The sequence below is a fragment of the Pseudophryne corroboree genome, chromosome 11, assembly GCF_028390025.1.
Source record: "Pseudophryne corroboree isolate aPseCor3 chromosome 11, aPseCor3.hap2, whole genome shotgun sequence".
Lineage (NCBI taxonomy): Eukaryota > Metazoa > Chordata > Amphibia > Anura > Myobatrachidae > Pseudophryne > Pseudophryne corroboree.
In genome coordinates, this window is record NC_086454.1 from 122,616,839 (window position 1) to 122,633,611 (window position 16,773).

The 16,773-nt window shown below is 43.8% G+C and overlaps 1 protein-coding gene across 4 annotated transcripts in view; it reads right to left on the reverse strand.

Moving 5' to 3' along the window:
* Positions 1 to 16,773, reverse strand: part of EPS8L2 (EPS8 signaling adaptor L2) — a 379,476-nt gene that overhangs the window by 15,055 nt on the left and 347,648 nt on the right. For all 4 annotated transcript variants that reach the window (XM_063944781.1, XM_063944780.1, XM_063944782.1 and 1 more), the window contains 3 exons: positions 8,311 to 8,440; positions 4,567 to 4,744; positions 2,351 to 2,483 (listed from right to left, as the gene is read on the reverse strand). In XM_063944781.1, coding sequence (XP_063800851.1) covers positions 2,351 to 2,483; positions 4,567 to 4,744; positions 8,311 to 8,440 — 441 coding nt within the window. The remainder of the gene's footprint in view (positions 1 to 2,350; positions 2,484 to 4,566; positions 4,745 to 8,310; positions 8,441 to 16,773) is intronic.

A 16,773-nucleotide genomic window follows, 5' to 3' on the forward strand; every position in this document is an offset into this window, starting at 1 on the left:
ACTAGGAGATAGGGAATCGCACATTCTCTTTGTTACGTTCACTGTACTTGGTACTCCTGAAACTGGGTGGATGAGCCCCAAGTACAGGAACGTAATGCTGGAGTGGGAATTGAGTTGCAGCAACCCCTGCAGAACCCTGACTCCGTTGTTCCACCTGCGTGGAAAGTCTACGCCTGCAAGACTATGTTTGCTTGGGCCCACGGCAGCCGCGTTTGAAGGGCGGATTATGTCTGCCCAACTCCGATGCCCCCCGGTCTTAGTTGGAGACAAGGCGTAAACTGAGACGGGGCAATAACAAGGGAAACCTCTAACTAAACAGAAACTCGAGTTAGGGGCAACTACAGAACTCAAACAACAGTATGTGCGGCACAGCCTCCAGGACAAACTACAACAAATGAAATGCTGTCCACTCGCCGACACAATACTACTGTGTACCGGCGATGACAGCATACGCAGAACCCTCTGCAGAAAATCCAAAGCAAATATAACGGACAGGTACGGCCAAGGCCGTAAGGCGCTTTAAAGCCGCTACTCGCGAAACCGGTGTGAATACAGGCGGGAGAAGAACCCCCAAAGCTGCAGACACAGGCTCACATAACAGGAAAGCCGGACAGATATCTTTAACAGGCTCCGGACACCAGGACTCTGGACTCAGGGCTACTGGATCACAGGAGCACACCAGGGCAGGAACAGCTCATAGGAAGCTCTGGACTCTGCCAGAGCTGAGTACACAGGATTCCAGTATCAGACAGGGCCTGGACACAGATGCAATACTGGACAAGACTCTATTCAGGAACATACAGGTATCTTAACAGAACGTCTATCACCAGCTCAGAACTGCATGGTTAGCTAGGTAATAAGGGAACACGCCCCAATCAGGATGGCTGGAAGCCAGGCACAAGGTAATTGCACAAACACCTGCAGGTGAGAATGAACCCATAGAAAACAGGCTGCAATTACACAGACTCACCACCGGCGGCCAACAAGAGTCTTCTAAACCAGTGTAATGGAAATCCTGGCATGCGAACAGAACTAGAATACAAAATACATAAACGGAAAGCAAACAGGAATGAACCACTGCTTGTGGTTCATAACAGTACCCTCTCCTTAAGGGTGGACTCCGGACACCCCACAAAAGCTAAGGGGAACAGAAACAGGAGTACAACGTAAAATACATAACCAAAATGCAAAACAGGAATGAGCCACTGCCGTGGCTCATAACACTCTTTTCTCAGGGCAATATGAAGGGCACGCAGTAAGTAGGGGTGCGCATGACATTACATCATAGAATATAAGGGGTTGGAAACGGACAAATGTTTGTTAAGTGTTAGTCACACCCATACATGGACTGGCTGTACCCACTCCAGGGTTGGTCATAATCCTGCTACATACTATTTTCTTTGGTGTAACGTGCATAAGAATCTCACTTCTGTTTCTATGTATAAATGAAATACTGGACCGGGCACCTTCCCTCCACCCAACAGGGTGCAGGGAGCATGTCAGAAGGGATAAACAATACATAAGTGAACTTCAAAGTATCTTACTCACTTTCCCATTAATTCCAAGGGTCTGTGGAATGGGTTATCTTTCCTAGTGCCACCCCTAGTACCTTCTACCATTCAGGCTTGTGTAGGGGAACACACCTACTTTGCAATAATAACAACCGATCACAAGTCTTATGTCTGTCAAACTTGTTAGGGCCAATGCAATAAACTAAACATTTCTTTTGCTGTTTAGCGATCAGTCTGACTGCAGGGTGCAGTGTTTCAGCACTCCCTTGTTTTGATATCATCCAGCGGTGAATGATCAGAAAATATATATAGTATATTCTACTGTATCCAGGGGCTGATGCAGAGTGTAACCCATTCCTGCAGCCGGACCTCCCCCATCCATAGTTGAAACCCATCATCATCATCATCAGCGCCAGCCCTCTCCCTGGTGCAAAAGATCCAACAATTAACAGGAAAAATTAAGCAAATGCACAACTCTGCATAGCATGCAATTCCACTGACATGACCTCTCAGCCTACAAGACAACGCCCCATTACAGCCTCGCAACTAGCCATTGCTCAGTTTATGTATGACTCTGCATTGCCCATACTTGCGTACTCTTGGCCCTTGAGCATCAGAACAGTGAAAACTCTGCGTCAGCCTGTCAGATTTTAGCTAACATTTTCTGACATTAACTACATAAATTATAGCTATGACCTGATTGGTTGCTATGGGCAACAGCTGCACTTTCCATTTGTTTTAATAATCATGTTTTTTTCCCACAAGTCTAGGAATGAGGGTCAACAGTAAATATACTACACGTACAACTGATACAGCAGTAGCAGTGCAGACACACTCACCTCTAGCTGAGACTTCTGCACCGTCAGCTGGCTGTATACCCTTGCACCCTCCTCTCCACAAACTTTCTTCAACTCCTCCTTGTTTAGAGAGAAAAGTTGTGCCCCATTTAGAATACCCAATTGTGCTGATGTCCTAATAACAAAGAAACAATATCACTAAGATTAGATGAGCAGCACAGTAAAATGTATGAACATTGACACATCAATACACATGGCCCGATTCTATGTTGGATGCAGCCATCTTTGTATCTTTTTCCGAAGTTGTGTCTGTGAGTTTATGCTAATGCTGCTACTAAATCCTTCCCTGGTGTATAGCTGTGCCCCCGTATGTGCAAGGACTGCAGCATCTATAGACGCTGCATTATCGTGTGGTGCGTCTTTAGACACTAACATCAGTCGCACCATCAAAACTTGCACCATCCCTATGGTATGTGCAGATTTTCTGCCTGATTCTGGCCTCCAATGTGAGCAGCTGAGCGCCTCTGTACGCAACTGCTTCCAGAGACACCCCCATAAGATTAAACATCTGCGTACGTCTAATAAACCACACCCTTGTTACCTTCCAATCATCGCCCAATATATTTTAAATACCCTGTGTGTGAATATGTACGTGTATCAGTAAGAACACCATCGGGATGCATGCACAATGCAAATCAGACACATGCCTAGATGAAAAACATCGCTCCACTGGGTCCAACATCAAAGCTGCATCCAACTCAGAATCAGCCTGATATGTTTAAACAGTATTGTCTATTGGGCCTGGGGAGGAGATGTAACCATGCCTCGCTACGATGCAGTGGCAATGCTTTCATCGGCATGAAGCGACAGTGCATGGTTTACACCAGGCATGTCCAAACTGCGGCCCTCCAGCTGTTGTGAAACTACATATCCCATCATGCCCTGACACAGTTTGCTGTCAGAGAATGCTAAAGCTGTGTCAGGGCATGCTGGGATGTGTAGTTTCTCAACAGCTGGAGGGCCGTATTTTGGACATGCCTGGTTTACACAAAGGACACCAGATGGGACGTGACCAGGTCCTCACTTGACCATGACCACACCACAGGGAATATGTAGAAGCTGAGTGCAGTATAAGCTACTAATGTATGTCCTGTCCTCAGAGAACATTGCTTAGATAATCCAGTCCAAGCCATTCAGTGACAGTGATATGCCAAATGCAACATCAACCAACAGGCATCTCTAGCACAGCTAGAACCAGTGCTGTAACAGGGTGTCAGTGCGCCCTGTGCCGCCCCGCACCTAAAACCGTGACATCATGATGTAACACCTAGGAAGCAGGGCTACTGGCTCTGGGAACCCCGGGGAACTCTGCAGAAGGGGTGTGGTATAATAGATAGACAGTGTCTAGTTAGACAGTCAATAGATAGACACCACATGTTAGACAATCAAAAGGTCGACAGGGTGAAAAGGTAGACATAAAAAAGTAGACAGTACAAAAGGTTGACAGGGTCAAAAGGTAGACCGGGTCAAAAGGTCGACATGAAAATGGTCGACAAAAAAAGGTAGACACCAATTTTTTTTGCATTTTTGTGGTTTGTGTGGATAGATTTGTCATCTGGGAAACCTAATTGTAGAAAGGCATCTCCTCCCGGGGCTCGCTTCGCTCACCACGCTTTGGGCTCGGTGTAGAGAAGGTATGAAAAAGTCCCAAAACATGTAAACAAACAAACAAACAAACAAACAAACAAACGGTGTCTACCTTTTTTATGTGACCATTTTCATGTCGACCTTTTGTACTGTCTATCTTCTGACCCTGTCGACCTTTTGTACGGTCTACCTTTTTCATGTCGATCTTTAGACCCTGTCGACCTAATGTCTGTCTAACATATGGTGTCTATCTATTGACTGTCTAACACTGTCTATCTATCATCCGGATACCCTGCAGAAGCCCTACTGAATGCAGGATGCCTGGATGGATGCAGGGTGCTGTTCCAGGTACTTTGAAAGCTACAAGCAGGCACCGTGGAGCAGTGACTGTGTCGCCCCCATGTCCCTGCTCTCTGTGCACACTCCTTGATACTGCACTGACAACAATAGTGATCCACTAGATGGATCCTGGAATATTCATACTTTTGCTGAGGAATGGGGTTAGTATTGCTAATTATTATGTACTGCCAGCTGGGTAAATAAAGGTTAACGACTCCTAAATTATATCTATTTAAGTTATTAACCATATAGAACATCTTTTAGTTACTTACCCTTTACTAAAGCCCTTGGCATCTAGCCAGGCTTTCACCTCCTCTGGCTCGGACTGGAATGTTAATGGAACATGCACTTGCTGAGTTTTTGGCGCTGCAAAATTCCTTTTAGGCGGCTGCTGGTGGGTGATTTTTTTCAGGAGCTCATCATTTACTTCGTCCATGTGATGAATTAGTTCTGCGTGAAGAAGAAACTGTCATACACTAGACTGAGCTCTATGCTCCATTGTAACCTAGCATAGGCACACACAGGGGGGGTTTCCGGTTGCTCAGAAACCCCCTCCCTCTTGGCAAGTTAAGTTATGACAACAAGAGCAATGGTATATAATACAATTACTAGAGCTGACGCCACATCATGCAGTTTAAGGGACAGAGCAGAGCTGCTGCACATGCCCAATGGTAGCAGCTTCTTCTATGAAGTTTGTGTGTGTAGATCTGAGTACTCAGTCAGTGCCCTGGACCAGAGAGTAGCTACCAGGAAGAAGAGACAGGAGCCTTACCATGAGGTGGGAGAATGTGTGCTTAGAAAGTTCAGTGGTGGTTCTATTATTTTGGGGTATTTATTTACTATAGTATGTTTAACTTTTTCCTGACCTATTATTTAAATGTTTGATACAGCCTATACTAGAGACCATCTATAATGTTAAATATTAATACTGCATTCCATACAGTATCCAGTGTATAAAAAGACCAATGTTTACATTAATGTCCAGGGTCGTTACCAGGCTCCACTGCACCCCCAGACTCCTGCAGATTGTGGACTGCATTTGGAAACCCCCCTCTAGAAATCCTGCGTTTGCCACTGCCTAGCAGGTGGCACCTTATCACTGTATGTACAGTGATCAGCACTGAGGACCACTTCTAAGCAGATTACCGAGCAACAGCAGATCACCTACCCTGAGACTTCCACTGTGATATATCTACTGACAGTTATATAAATGAACAGTGATGTTAGAGTTATATGAAAAATAAGATTTCTATAGTTAAAATGGTAAAACTGTGTAAACATTCAATAGGAATATATGATTTCAGTTAGCGGCCACTTTAGTCCTGATTGCTCTACTCAGCAAAGCATCAGCAGTCACCACTTCCTGCATTATGTGTGTGTGAGGGTGGGGATAGCGATCATCTTGATCACCCCCTGCCCCCTTCCCCCCCTTTCGCCTCCCCCCTCCCTTGTATTTGACCCTGGCTGAGGGGTGCTACACACCGGGGGGTTTCCCCCAGATTTTTCTATTGGTAATGGGATGTGGCCATGCCCCCTGCTGTGCAACCACTCTCTACGGCGTAGAGTATTCCTTAGAGCAGTGATGGCTAACCTTGACACTCCAGCTGTTGTTGAACTACACATCCCAGCATGCCCTGCATCAGTTTTAGCATGGCCAAATAACAAACCTATAGCAGGGCATGCTGGGATATGTAGTTCAACAACAGCTGGAGTGTCAAGGTTAGCCATCACTGCCTTAGAGATTCTGGTCCATGGTCATCAGGCAGTTGCTGCACATTTGCTGCCTGCATAGTCAGGCTGTGAATCTCATGTTCCACCAAATGGCAGGGGTGCTGTATTGAATTGTGATTTGCTGCCATTAAGTACACTGAATTTATTGGGATATCAGCTAGATATGATGGGAGGAATGTAATAGGGTGTGAGAATCAGAAAGTGAGAGATTTTGTGAGAGTTCTCATGTTTTGTTAAAGTGATTTTGCCATGTAAATGATTGCCACTTTAAAAAAAAAAAACCCCAGCTGACAGAAGAACTCACACTATTACATTCCCCCCGATGTGTGCTGTGTGACATGGGGCCTGATTCAGATGCAGTTGCAACTTCAATGGTGTTGCAACTAAACGATTATCGGCAAACTGCTCATGGTCATGGCCACAGTGCACATGCACCAAGGTGGCTTTGTGATGGAAGAAACCACTTGGAGGAGGTCTTGGGGAGTGTCTGCAAAAACGCAGACGTGTTGTAACCATTTTTGCGGCATGTCTCTGCATGCAAATGCTATCTCGTATGCATAAAACTGCACCAGTATCACAGCTCCCACGGCTATTCTACGTGGCCATAGAGGCACTCAGGTAGTCGATGGTCTCGCATCAGCAATGCTGTTGTGACTGAGTACGAAGTTGCTAAGCATGTTGCAATTTCTGGAATACAGTTCTATGCCTCCTATAGTACGCCGTAGTATATTTCATTCTATGTACATCACTAATATTGTGGCACTTTGCAAACGGTAGCTCAGTGCACATTATGCTCCCATCCTCTGTAATACAGTCAGTAGGGGAACCAAAAATGTGGGATTTTGAATTCTGGATAAGGGATACTCAACCTGTAACCTCTAATACTGCAGAGTTTTGCAGACACACAAGCCCAGTACTCCAGTATCCATCCTCCTTTGTAGATCACAAATACGTAAGAGTACTGGAGGAGAGCTAGCACTGCACTACATCACTAATAATGCCCCCACAGGAGCAGTAGTGTTGCTGTCAGATAATGCTGTAAGTAGGATTGTATTACTGTGTTAATTAAGAGTGCATGAAACCATTTCAACTTCTGGAAAATCATTGGAAGATATGAAGAACTCGTAGTCTTCCTTACAGGAATCATCAGTGCTGTTCAGTGGCAATCATACCACAACATGAACGCAATGGCTAGATCTGAGAGACATGCTGAAGCCATCACTTAACATTACACTGTAAGCATCACACAGGTGAGACAGCACTGGCAAGTTATGATAGGACACAGAGCTGTCACACCAGTATAACGCTCTCTTCCGCAGGTGGCTCTAACACCGGGTGAGGCACAGTCACCCTGAGCAGGAAACTTCCATCCTATGGCCTAAGCTGCACACATACCCCACCAGCATGACACTCACCATTAGCATCGATTTGAGCTCCGGACACCCTAGAGATTAGAGACCCAGGAGGAGGACGCTCTGGCTTCTCGTCCACCTCATCCAGGGTCAAAACCCTGCACCATACCATATGTGGCCGTAGTGTGGAACACTGGAGGTCTCCAATATAGTGGGAGGCTGGTGCGGCTGTAAAGGTGCTCATACACTACTGAGATTCTGGCTGACTTCTCCCTCTGAGAAGTGTATGGTCATCTTAAGTCTTAATGACAAAGTCTAAACTGTGTCACGGCACCAGCAGTGAGTCTACTAGCTGACAGTGTATCCCAGCAGGGGTAGGATATGAGATCCCGGCACATGGGATGCCGGCAATCAGAATACCGTTCCTGCATCCCGATGATGAAGATCCCTACAGGGGTGAGTTAAGCATTGTAACTCATTCCCCTACCCCCCTAATCCTCCCTTACCGCAGCCTAACCCTAACCTCCTGCATTAGTACCTGACACTAACCACCCCGGTTAGTGCCTTAACCTAACCGCCCACACCCCGCAGCCTAACCCTAACCCCTCTACCCTAGTGCCTAAATCTAACCACCCCCAGCCCCCTGGGCACGCACAGGCACAGACGGAGAGAGACAGAGAGAGTTAGATTTGGGTGGGATGTTTTCAAATAGAAATCTAAATTACAGTGTAAAAATAAAGCAGCCACTATTTACCCTGCACAGAAACAATAAAACCCACCCAAATCTAACTCTCTCTGCACGTTATATCTGCCACACCTGCAGTGCACATGGTTTTGCCCAACTGCTGCTGCGATCAGATCTGAATTAGGCCCATTATCTGGATTTGTAAACAAATAGAAAAGAACAGATGCAGGTTCTAGAGAATAACTTACTTTCCTTGTTGTTCTGGTTGGTTGACCAGCTTGCTATCTCACTCCCCCATTTCTCACCGGCGTAACTAACAGGAATCTTGTAACTAGGGCTCACAGGACCTCTAGTCCCTTCTTTGTATTTGGAACCAGCCTGCAATAAAGAAAGGATATCCATTTTACCATTGCAAGTAATTGTACTGCATTAACTCATATTTCATTTATAGTTCATTATAGTCATGAGGACATGGTTTGGACTATGTGTTCTCTGAACAACAATCAGAGGACGATTCTTTTGCTTCTGTTCTCTGACTTGCCTTGATGTAGTGACATTGAAACGCGCATGAGCATGGTCCTGTCCTTCTAAATGATGCATGTCAATATCTGTAGTTGTATGAAGGTTATGTGCGTAGTCTATCTATGTCAGCCAGAATATGGGTCTATACCTGCGAGACTTAGTCTAGGTATAGACATGTGTATTTCACAGTGAAATAGTAAACTGTGCCCAAATTTAGGTGCCAATTCAAACGTGATCACTAGGCTGCGTTTTCTCACAGCCTGAGATCAGATCTGAACTGCACATGCGTATGCACCGCAATGCACAGGTGCGGCGGACCGCAGCAACGGGGATCGCCGGTCAGCAATGGGATGGTGCGAAATTTCCGAACGCATGGGCGATCGCAAGGAGATTGACAGGAAGATGGCGTTTGTGGGTGGCAACTGACTGTTTTCAAGGAGTGTCCGGGAAAACGCAAGAGGAACCAGGCATTTAGAGAGAGGGATTCTGACGTCAGCTCCGGCCCCGATCATTGCAGCGGCTAGGTAAGTCCTGGGCTGAGCAGAAACTGCACAAACTAATGTTTGTGCAGTTCTGCTACAAATGCGATCGTACACCTGCACACAGCTAATACCCTCCCCCTGTAGGCGGCGACTTCCTGATCACAGGGATGCAAAAAATGCACCCTAGCGATCAGGTCTGAATTACCCCCTCAGTCATCATTAATAATATGTTTATTCCAATATCATGCAGCACTTGTAAAACGGTGCCAATGTATGCTGAATGGTATCTAACACCCTGATCCTTAAATTTGATACTGCTGTCATACAATTTTTAATAATAGTATGAGTTCATTAACAGACTGAGGGGAAGATGTATCAAAGGTTAAAGTGGAGAGAGATACGTAAAGAACCAGCCAATCAGCTCTTAACTACCATGTTACAGACTGTGTATGAAAAATGACAGTAGCTGATTGGTTAGTACTTTATCTCTCCCCATTTTATCTCTCTCCAAGGTTTGCTAAATCTTGCCATGCATGAGATACTCAATATAGCTATATAGTGCCAATCCATCTGATAATAATCAATGTATCCATGTGATTCTGTTATATTTATATCAGCAACTCCATCCAACAATGTGTATGATTACTGGCAATGATTTAACCACGTGTGCTATCAGCACCAACAAATGGTAATTATTTCTTATTTGTGATTGAGGGGTACTTGCTGCCAAGTATACATTTATAGACAGAAATGACTAATGATATAGACAACTGACGTGACACCAATTAACTATATATACAGGCAGTGAGCATTGCATACTGATGTGAATACACTATAATCTTGGTTCCAATCACCTAACCCCACTGCTTTAAGGACAAGCGTATCATAGGTTTGGGGATCATAAGATATTGGACTTGTAAATTACCGTTATTAACCATTAGCAACTAAATACAGCTCTGACACAAGCTACGCAAGAATAAATGTAATAATATGAATACAGCACAGAATATCCGCAAGAGCCGTGTACTCATACAGGTCACCTGCTAGGCTCTTACAATACACACTGTTAGGCCCTAGATCACAGGGGTGTAATAGCACTGCATCTGTTGATCTTCATAAACAATAAAATCAGCTGCCTCCTTTATGCTTTCAGTAGACTAATAGCAACATTATTATACATTATGCCATGAATAAAATAGGTTAGACAAAGCACTGTTCCACTATAATAAAGCCCTGAAACATAATAACTTGTATGATATAAATTACAGATATACTAATATCATCTTGGAAATATATGCTTAAAGGATGGCTTACTGTAAGTATCAGCACCAGTACACATAACTGCCCAAAAATAGAATATATTGCTATCACTGTGTATTGTGTAATGCTGGGCTCACACTACACAGATATATGGGGCGTTTGAGCACTGAACAATATATCTGTAGCGAGTCAGCGGGTGTGACTGTACACCCGATATGTCTGTGAACGATGACGTTCACATATAGTGTCGGCCCTGCAGCACCGCCCATGCCAATATACCTTGCAGATATATCGGCATGACTGGCTGTTTGTATTGATGGCCCGCCGACTGACCGCACACTGGCTGCAGGAATTAACATCACAGCTGGGTGGGCAAATTCAAATGTCCGTCCATTTGTGACATGTGACCAGGCATATCGAGCCGCTGATTTGTAAGTGTGTATGCTTACCTAATCGGTTGCTAGGGTCGGGCGCATTGTCGCCTAGATGTGTACCCAGCTTTGCATTCCAGGTGTTAAGGCTATCCATGCATTAGCAAAAGTGATTTAATTAGTACCTTAATTAGTTTGATTTAACCATCTGTTATTAAGCAAGGATAGTTGAAAAAAAAATATTTTTAGTTTCAGAATCCCTGGTGTATTGGATGCACAGCTCACATTTTATCACTTTATGACTTTCTCATATTAATTTATTTCACTAGTTTTAACAATACAATCTTATGGTATGTTTCTAGTGCATGCAATAAAAGTAAAAAGTTAAAGATTCTATTGGATTCCAAAGACCCTGCAAACAAACCAAGGCTGGCATCTTGTTTAACCAGTGTCCAATTCCAAATGTTGAAGAGCCACCATCGATTGAGATTGTGCATCATCAAACACCTGACATACTTTTGGGGACAGATGACCTCATTAGACAGGCAATGATGTGATTTGTTCAATTTCAAAATTAGTTCAACCTGAACCTCCCTTGACCAAAACTACTATACCTCCTTAATGGTCCAGCCGATCTTGCCCAATACAAATGAACAAACATGTGTGAGCTACTAAGGACTTTACCAAGCTCTGTAACAAGAGAATATTGTTCCTTAGTACTGGGCTCCTGAATGTTGAATAGTAGCCCACTAACATGATTCACTTGGAATTGGTCAAACCGGCGTTCTTGACATTGAATATACATCCATGGGATCAGTGGCCATGCTGTTTCCTATTCATGGACCAAAAGCAAAGCTGGGGAGCTCACTCTGATCAGTTTGTCAAGACAGGGAATTATAGTCACATCCATAGACCTTAAAATAGCCATCATCATCGTCTCTTTGTGCTGTTGTCAGACCGGACAGGAGCACTCAAAATTGATAATGCTGGAGTATGGCTTGTGGACCGACGATGTCGGACGCACTGTAAATGAGTTCTGCTACAGCGCTCTACTCTTTGCCTGATTACCCCAGCCCAGACCATGGGGACTTGGCCAATTCTCACCAGTAACTTCACTGGCATCAGCAGGGTGTGGCTTAGCCAGAAGAGAATTCTGCCACCCCTGATCCTCCACACAGCCTCTTGTGACTCTCAGAAGCGGCTATTTCAGTCGGCGTGTGGTGTATCCAGAAGAGAACTTTGCCGCCCGGACCCTTTACATTATCCTGCCGAACGTCTAATCAAGTACCGATCCTCCTCCTTGCCCGCTGCCAGGGATAGCCTGGCCTGCCTGATCCAACTACCCCCTATCCAGGCTAAGAGGCCCAGTGAGTACTGAGGCCTATTTCATATTTTGGGTTGCATTAAGTTAAGTGGAGACTGCCCAGCCTCATTTGCTTAACCTGGCTGTCTTTCATATTTGTACCGCAACGCTTATTAATGCTCTCAGCTCTATGCGTTTTGATTATTATCAGATGCTGGACTAATTGCTCTGAGGGCAAGCTCTGGGGACGTGTCTCTTTGCTTTATGGAGACATAGCACTGCTGACTGCAACACCTTACTACTACCATCAGTCCTGACTCAGACCAGTCTTTTGATTACAATGCCTAAATCCTGTAAATCTGCTCCTCCTACAGATCTCACCACATTAATTTTTTAACAAACAAGCATCTACCTCCCATTCTGCTACAGTCTCTGAGTCGTTGGAGGAGATAGAATCTTCTAATGCTTCAATGAAAGATAGCAATGCCTCTATCCTCACTGAGATGATGTCACTCAAAAAAGCCTTTCACTCTGAAATCCAAAAATATGTCTCTTGTCTTAGGGGTAAATTTACTAAAGCTTCTAAAAATGAAAAGTGATGATATTGCCCATAACAACCAATCAGATTCTGTCTATCATTTTCTAGAATGCAATAGAGAAATGATAGTCAGAATGTGATTGGTTGCTATGGGCAACATAACTACTTTGCAGTTTTAGAAGCTTTAGTAAATTTATCCCTTAGAGGAGGTGTCTATGTTGAGAGTTCGAACTAATAATGTTGAACATAAAATTTTTGAAGTTGTTCAATTTCAACAAGAAGTGGAGCACTCTATCTCTGTCATGTAGGAAAAAAGGACCAAGCTTTTCCTTTTTGTAAAGCAAGTAAATGGAGATGCAGTATTCCTCCAGGAGACACAATATCGAGGGTCTACTCACCCTGAATTACACTGTAGATGGGGGGTCATTCCGAGTTGATCGCTAGCTAACTAGTTTTAGCAGGCGTGCAAACACCATGCCGCCGCCCACTGGGGAGTGTATTTTACCTTTGCAGAAGTGTGAACGCATGTGCAGCCGAGCTCTGCAAAAACAGTTTGTGCAGTTTCAGACTAGCTCTAAGCCACGCCTGCCTTTTTTCAGACACGTACGCGTTTTTGCAAACACTCCCTGAAAACTGTCAGTTGACACCCAGAAATGCCCCCTTCTTGTCAATCTTCTTGCGGCCGTCAGTGCGACTGAACTCTTCGCTAGAACCTGTGCACAACCACAATGGGCTTTGTACACGTACGTCGCGCATGCGCATTGCGGTCCATACGCATGCGCAGAAATGCAGATTTTTAGCCTGATCGCTGCGCTGCGAACAACGGCAGTTAGCGATCAACTCGGAATGACCCCCATGGTTTCCTGTTGTCTTAAATGCATGTGACCATATTTATAATAAACAAGGAGTTGCTATACTGGTGGCTGTTGATTTACAATTGCAAACAGAACAGATTGTAAGACATAAGAGAGGCAGATTTCTTATAGTACAGGTTGAGTATCCCATAACCAAATATTCCGAAATACGGAATATTCCGAAATACGGACTTTTTTGAGTGAGAGTGAGATAGTGAAACCTTTGTTTTTTGATGGCTCAATGTACACAAACTTTGTTTAATACACAGAGTTATTATACATATTGTATTAAATGACCTTCAGGCTGTGTGTATAAGGTGTATATGAAACATAAATGAATTGTGTGAATGTACACACACTTTGTTTAATGCACAAAGTTATAAAAAATATTGGCTAAAATTACCTTCAGGCTGTGTGTATAAGGTGTATATATGTAACATAAATGCATTCTGTGCTTAGATTTAGGTCCCATCGCCATGATATCTCATTATGGTATGCAATTATTCCAAAATACGGAAAAATCCCATATCCAAAATACCTCTGGTCCCAAGCATTTTGGATAAGGGATACTCAACCTGTAGTGGGTAAACTAAATAACATTACAGTTACTTTGGTCAATATCTATGCCTCATTAGATTTTAAATTAAGTTACCGCAAAGGAGACATTTTAATAGCAGGGGATTTGAATACGTTTCTTCACCATAAATTTGACCAGTCCCATCTCCTTCCTCCCTCCCTGGCCTATAATAGTGACTGGAACTCAAAAGGTGGGTACACACTAGTAGATATATCTGCAGATCAATTGATCTGCAGATATATCTACGGACGGATCGGGTAGTGTGTTGAGCATACACACTGCCCGATCCGTCGGGGACTGACGTCATGAACTGGGCGGGCATGTACACACACCAGCCCGTTTCAGCTGTCAATCACCGCCAGCCGCCGCAGCATGTGTACGGCATGATGTAGCGGCCGTACACACTGGCCGACGGACCCGCGATATATCGGCCGTTCAAGAGAACGCCCGATATATCGGCCAGTGTGTACTGGCCTTAAGACTCTGCTTTCTTTGCTTAAGAATCACTTATTGTTTGACTCCAGGAGCGTCTATGCTCCTTTGGCTAAGGACAATACTTTCTTTTCTAAAGTTCATGAAACATATACTAGAATTGATAAGATCATATGATTTATTGTCTGAGGTTTAACCTCTAAAATTCTAAAGATTACTATTCACCCCATTACTTGGTCAGATCATGCCGCAATGTCATTACTACTGACAGGTATAGCTCCTATCTCCTCTCCCCCATCCTGGTGTCTCAATGAAGCTTTGCTTCAAAATAAAGATGTCCCTAGTCAGGTTTCTCAGACTTAGAAAATAATTTTTCTATTAATCGGATCCCCGATGTTGGTGATATGACTTAATGGGAGGCACACAATGTGGTCCTATGCAGCCATTTTATTCAAATTGCCTCCTGGCTTTCTAAAGCCTGTACCCAGGCTATTTTACATTTGACTGAGCAGGGACACCGCTTGGAGGCCAAACATAAGTCATCTCCTAGCTCAACTGATTGATAAGGCTGACACACTCCTGGCAAGGAAATTGAGGGCTCAACTATCTTCTAAAAGTATTTTATCTATTAAAACTAAAAATGGGGATCTGACTCATGATCCAGATAAAATTGTCATGGAATTTGAGAACTTCTATAGTACACTATACAATGCTGAAACGAATGCATCCCCTTTTCCTTTGTTACTTAGTGAGATTGACTTCTTCCTTGCTAAATGTAATCTCCCTAAACTAAGCCGTTCCAAAGTACATCAGCTAGGTTCAGTGATATCCTCTGAGCTATTGGATGAAGCTCTTATGTTTTAAAAGGGCCTGATGGTATGCCTATATCTTATTAACAAGAAATGTAAAGCTCTATTATAATCTAATTTATGAAGACTTTTTAATGGGTTCCTTAGGCGTGAACTCTTGTCTCCTCGTATGCTGGAGGCTCTCAACATCCTGCTTGGTAAGCCTGAGAAAGATCCCAATGTGTTCTCGAGTTATCGCCCTATTTCTCTGCTGGACAATGATATTAAACTGTTCACTTAGATTTGAGCTATGAGATTATATGTGGTCCTTTCTCAGCTTTTCCACGCAGACCAGATGGACTTCATCCCAGTCCATCAAGCGAAAGATAAAACCCAAAGTACAATTAATCTTGTTCATATGATCAATAAGCATAGGATGCCTTAAATACTTGGCTCATCAGATGCCCACAAGGCGTTTGATAAAATCTTATGGCCTTTTATGTTCTCTGCTCTTCGCGTTTTTGGCCTGGAGGAAGCCTACTAACAGGTATTCAAGCTTTGTATTGTAACCCGAGAGCTAGAGTCCGGGTGAATGGTAGGGACTCCAATATTTTCTAAATCAGAAATGGTACCTGGCAGGGGTGTCCCCTGTTATCTTTAATATTTGCACTGACTATAGAGCCCCTGGCGTGTCTAATTTGCTATAATCCAGATATAAAGGGGATTGTGACTGGGGACAAAGAATATAAGGTATCATTATTCGGTGGCGATGTCCTTCTCACTCTTTCCTCTGCAAATACATCTATTCCTAATTTGTTCCAGACTCTACCTTTTTGTTCCCTTCTTTCTGGTATTATTCTAAATCGGAAGCTCTTCCCCTGCATCTTAAGGAAGATACCAGATCTTTGTTGTCTAAAAATGTTAACTTGGTGCACCAAGAAAATTAAGTATCTAGGCATATTTATCACAAACTCTTAGGGGTCTCAATATAAGGAACATTTTGTTGCTCTCTTCGCTAGCATCACAGCTGATTTATGCACCTGATGGAGTCAGATAATCTTGTGGTTCGGTCGTATAGTTACGACACAGATGAATGTGTTGCCTCAAATTCTATATTTGATGCAAACTATTCCAGTGCATATCCCCACTGACGCCTTGCATCAGGTGCAGAGGGACACTCTCAATTTATTTGGTTGGATAAACCACCTAGACTCAAAAACTCTACTGCAATCAGAAGCCCACTAGGAAGGGGTAGTGTCCTGCTTGATTTAAGGAAATACTATTATGCAACTCATTTGAACCAGATGCTCACCTGTTTCTCCTCAACAGTCAATTTACCCTGGGTACAAATTGGAATGGCAGAAACCAAGGTGTCCTCACTTGTATCTCTCCTTTTACCCACTAGATTAGGCTGTGGGGCACATGATTGTAATTCTGCTACTAGATTCACTTGCTCTATATGGCTTTTCTGCACCCAATGCTTTGGCCTCTCTTCATCTCCTTGTCTTCTTAACCCTATCAGGGGATAACCCTGATTTTCCCCTTAGTCTCCTCCTCTCTCCGGTCACATTCCTGGCTTCAGTT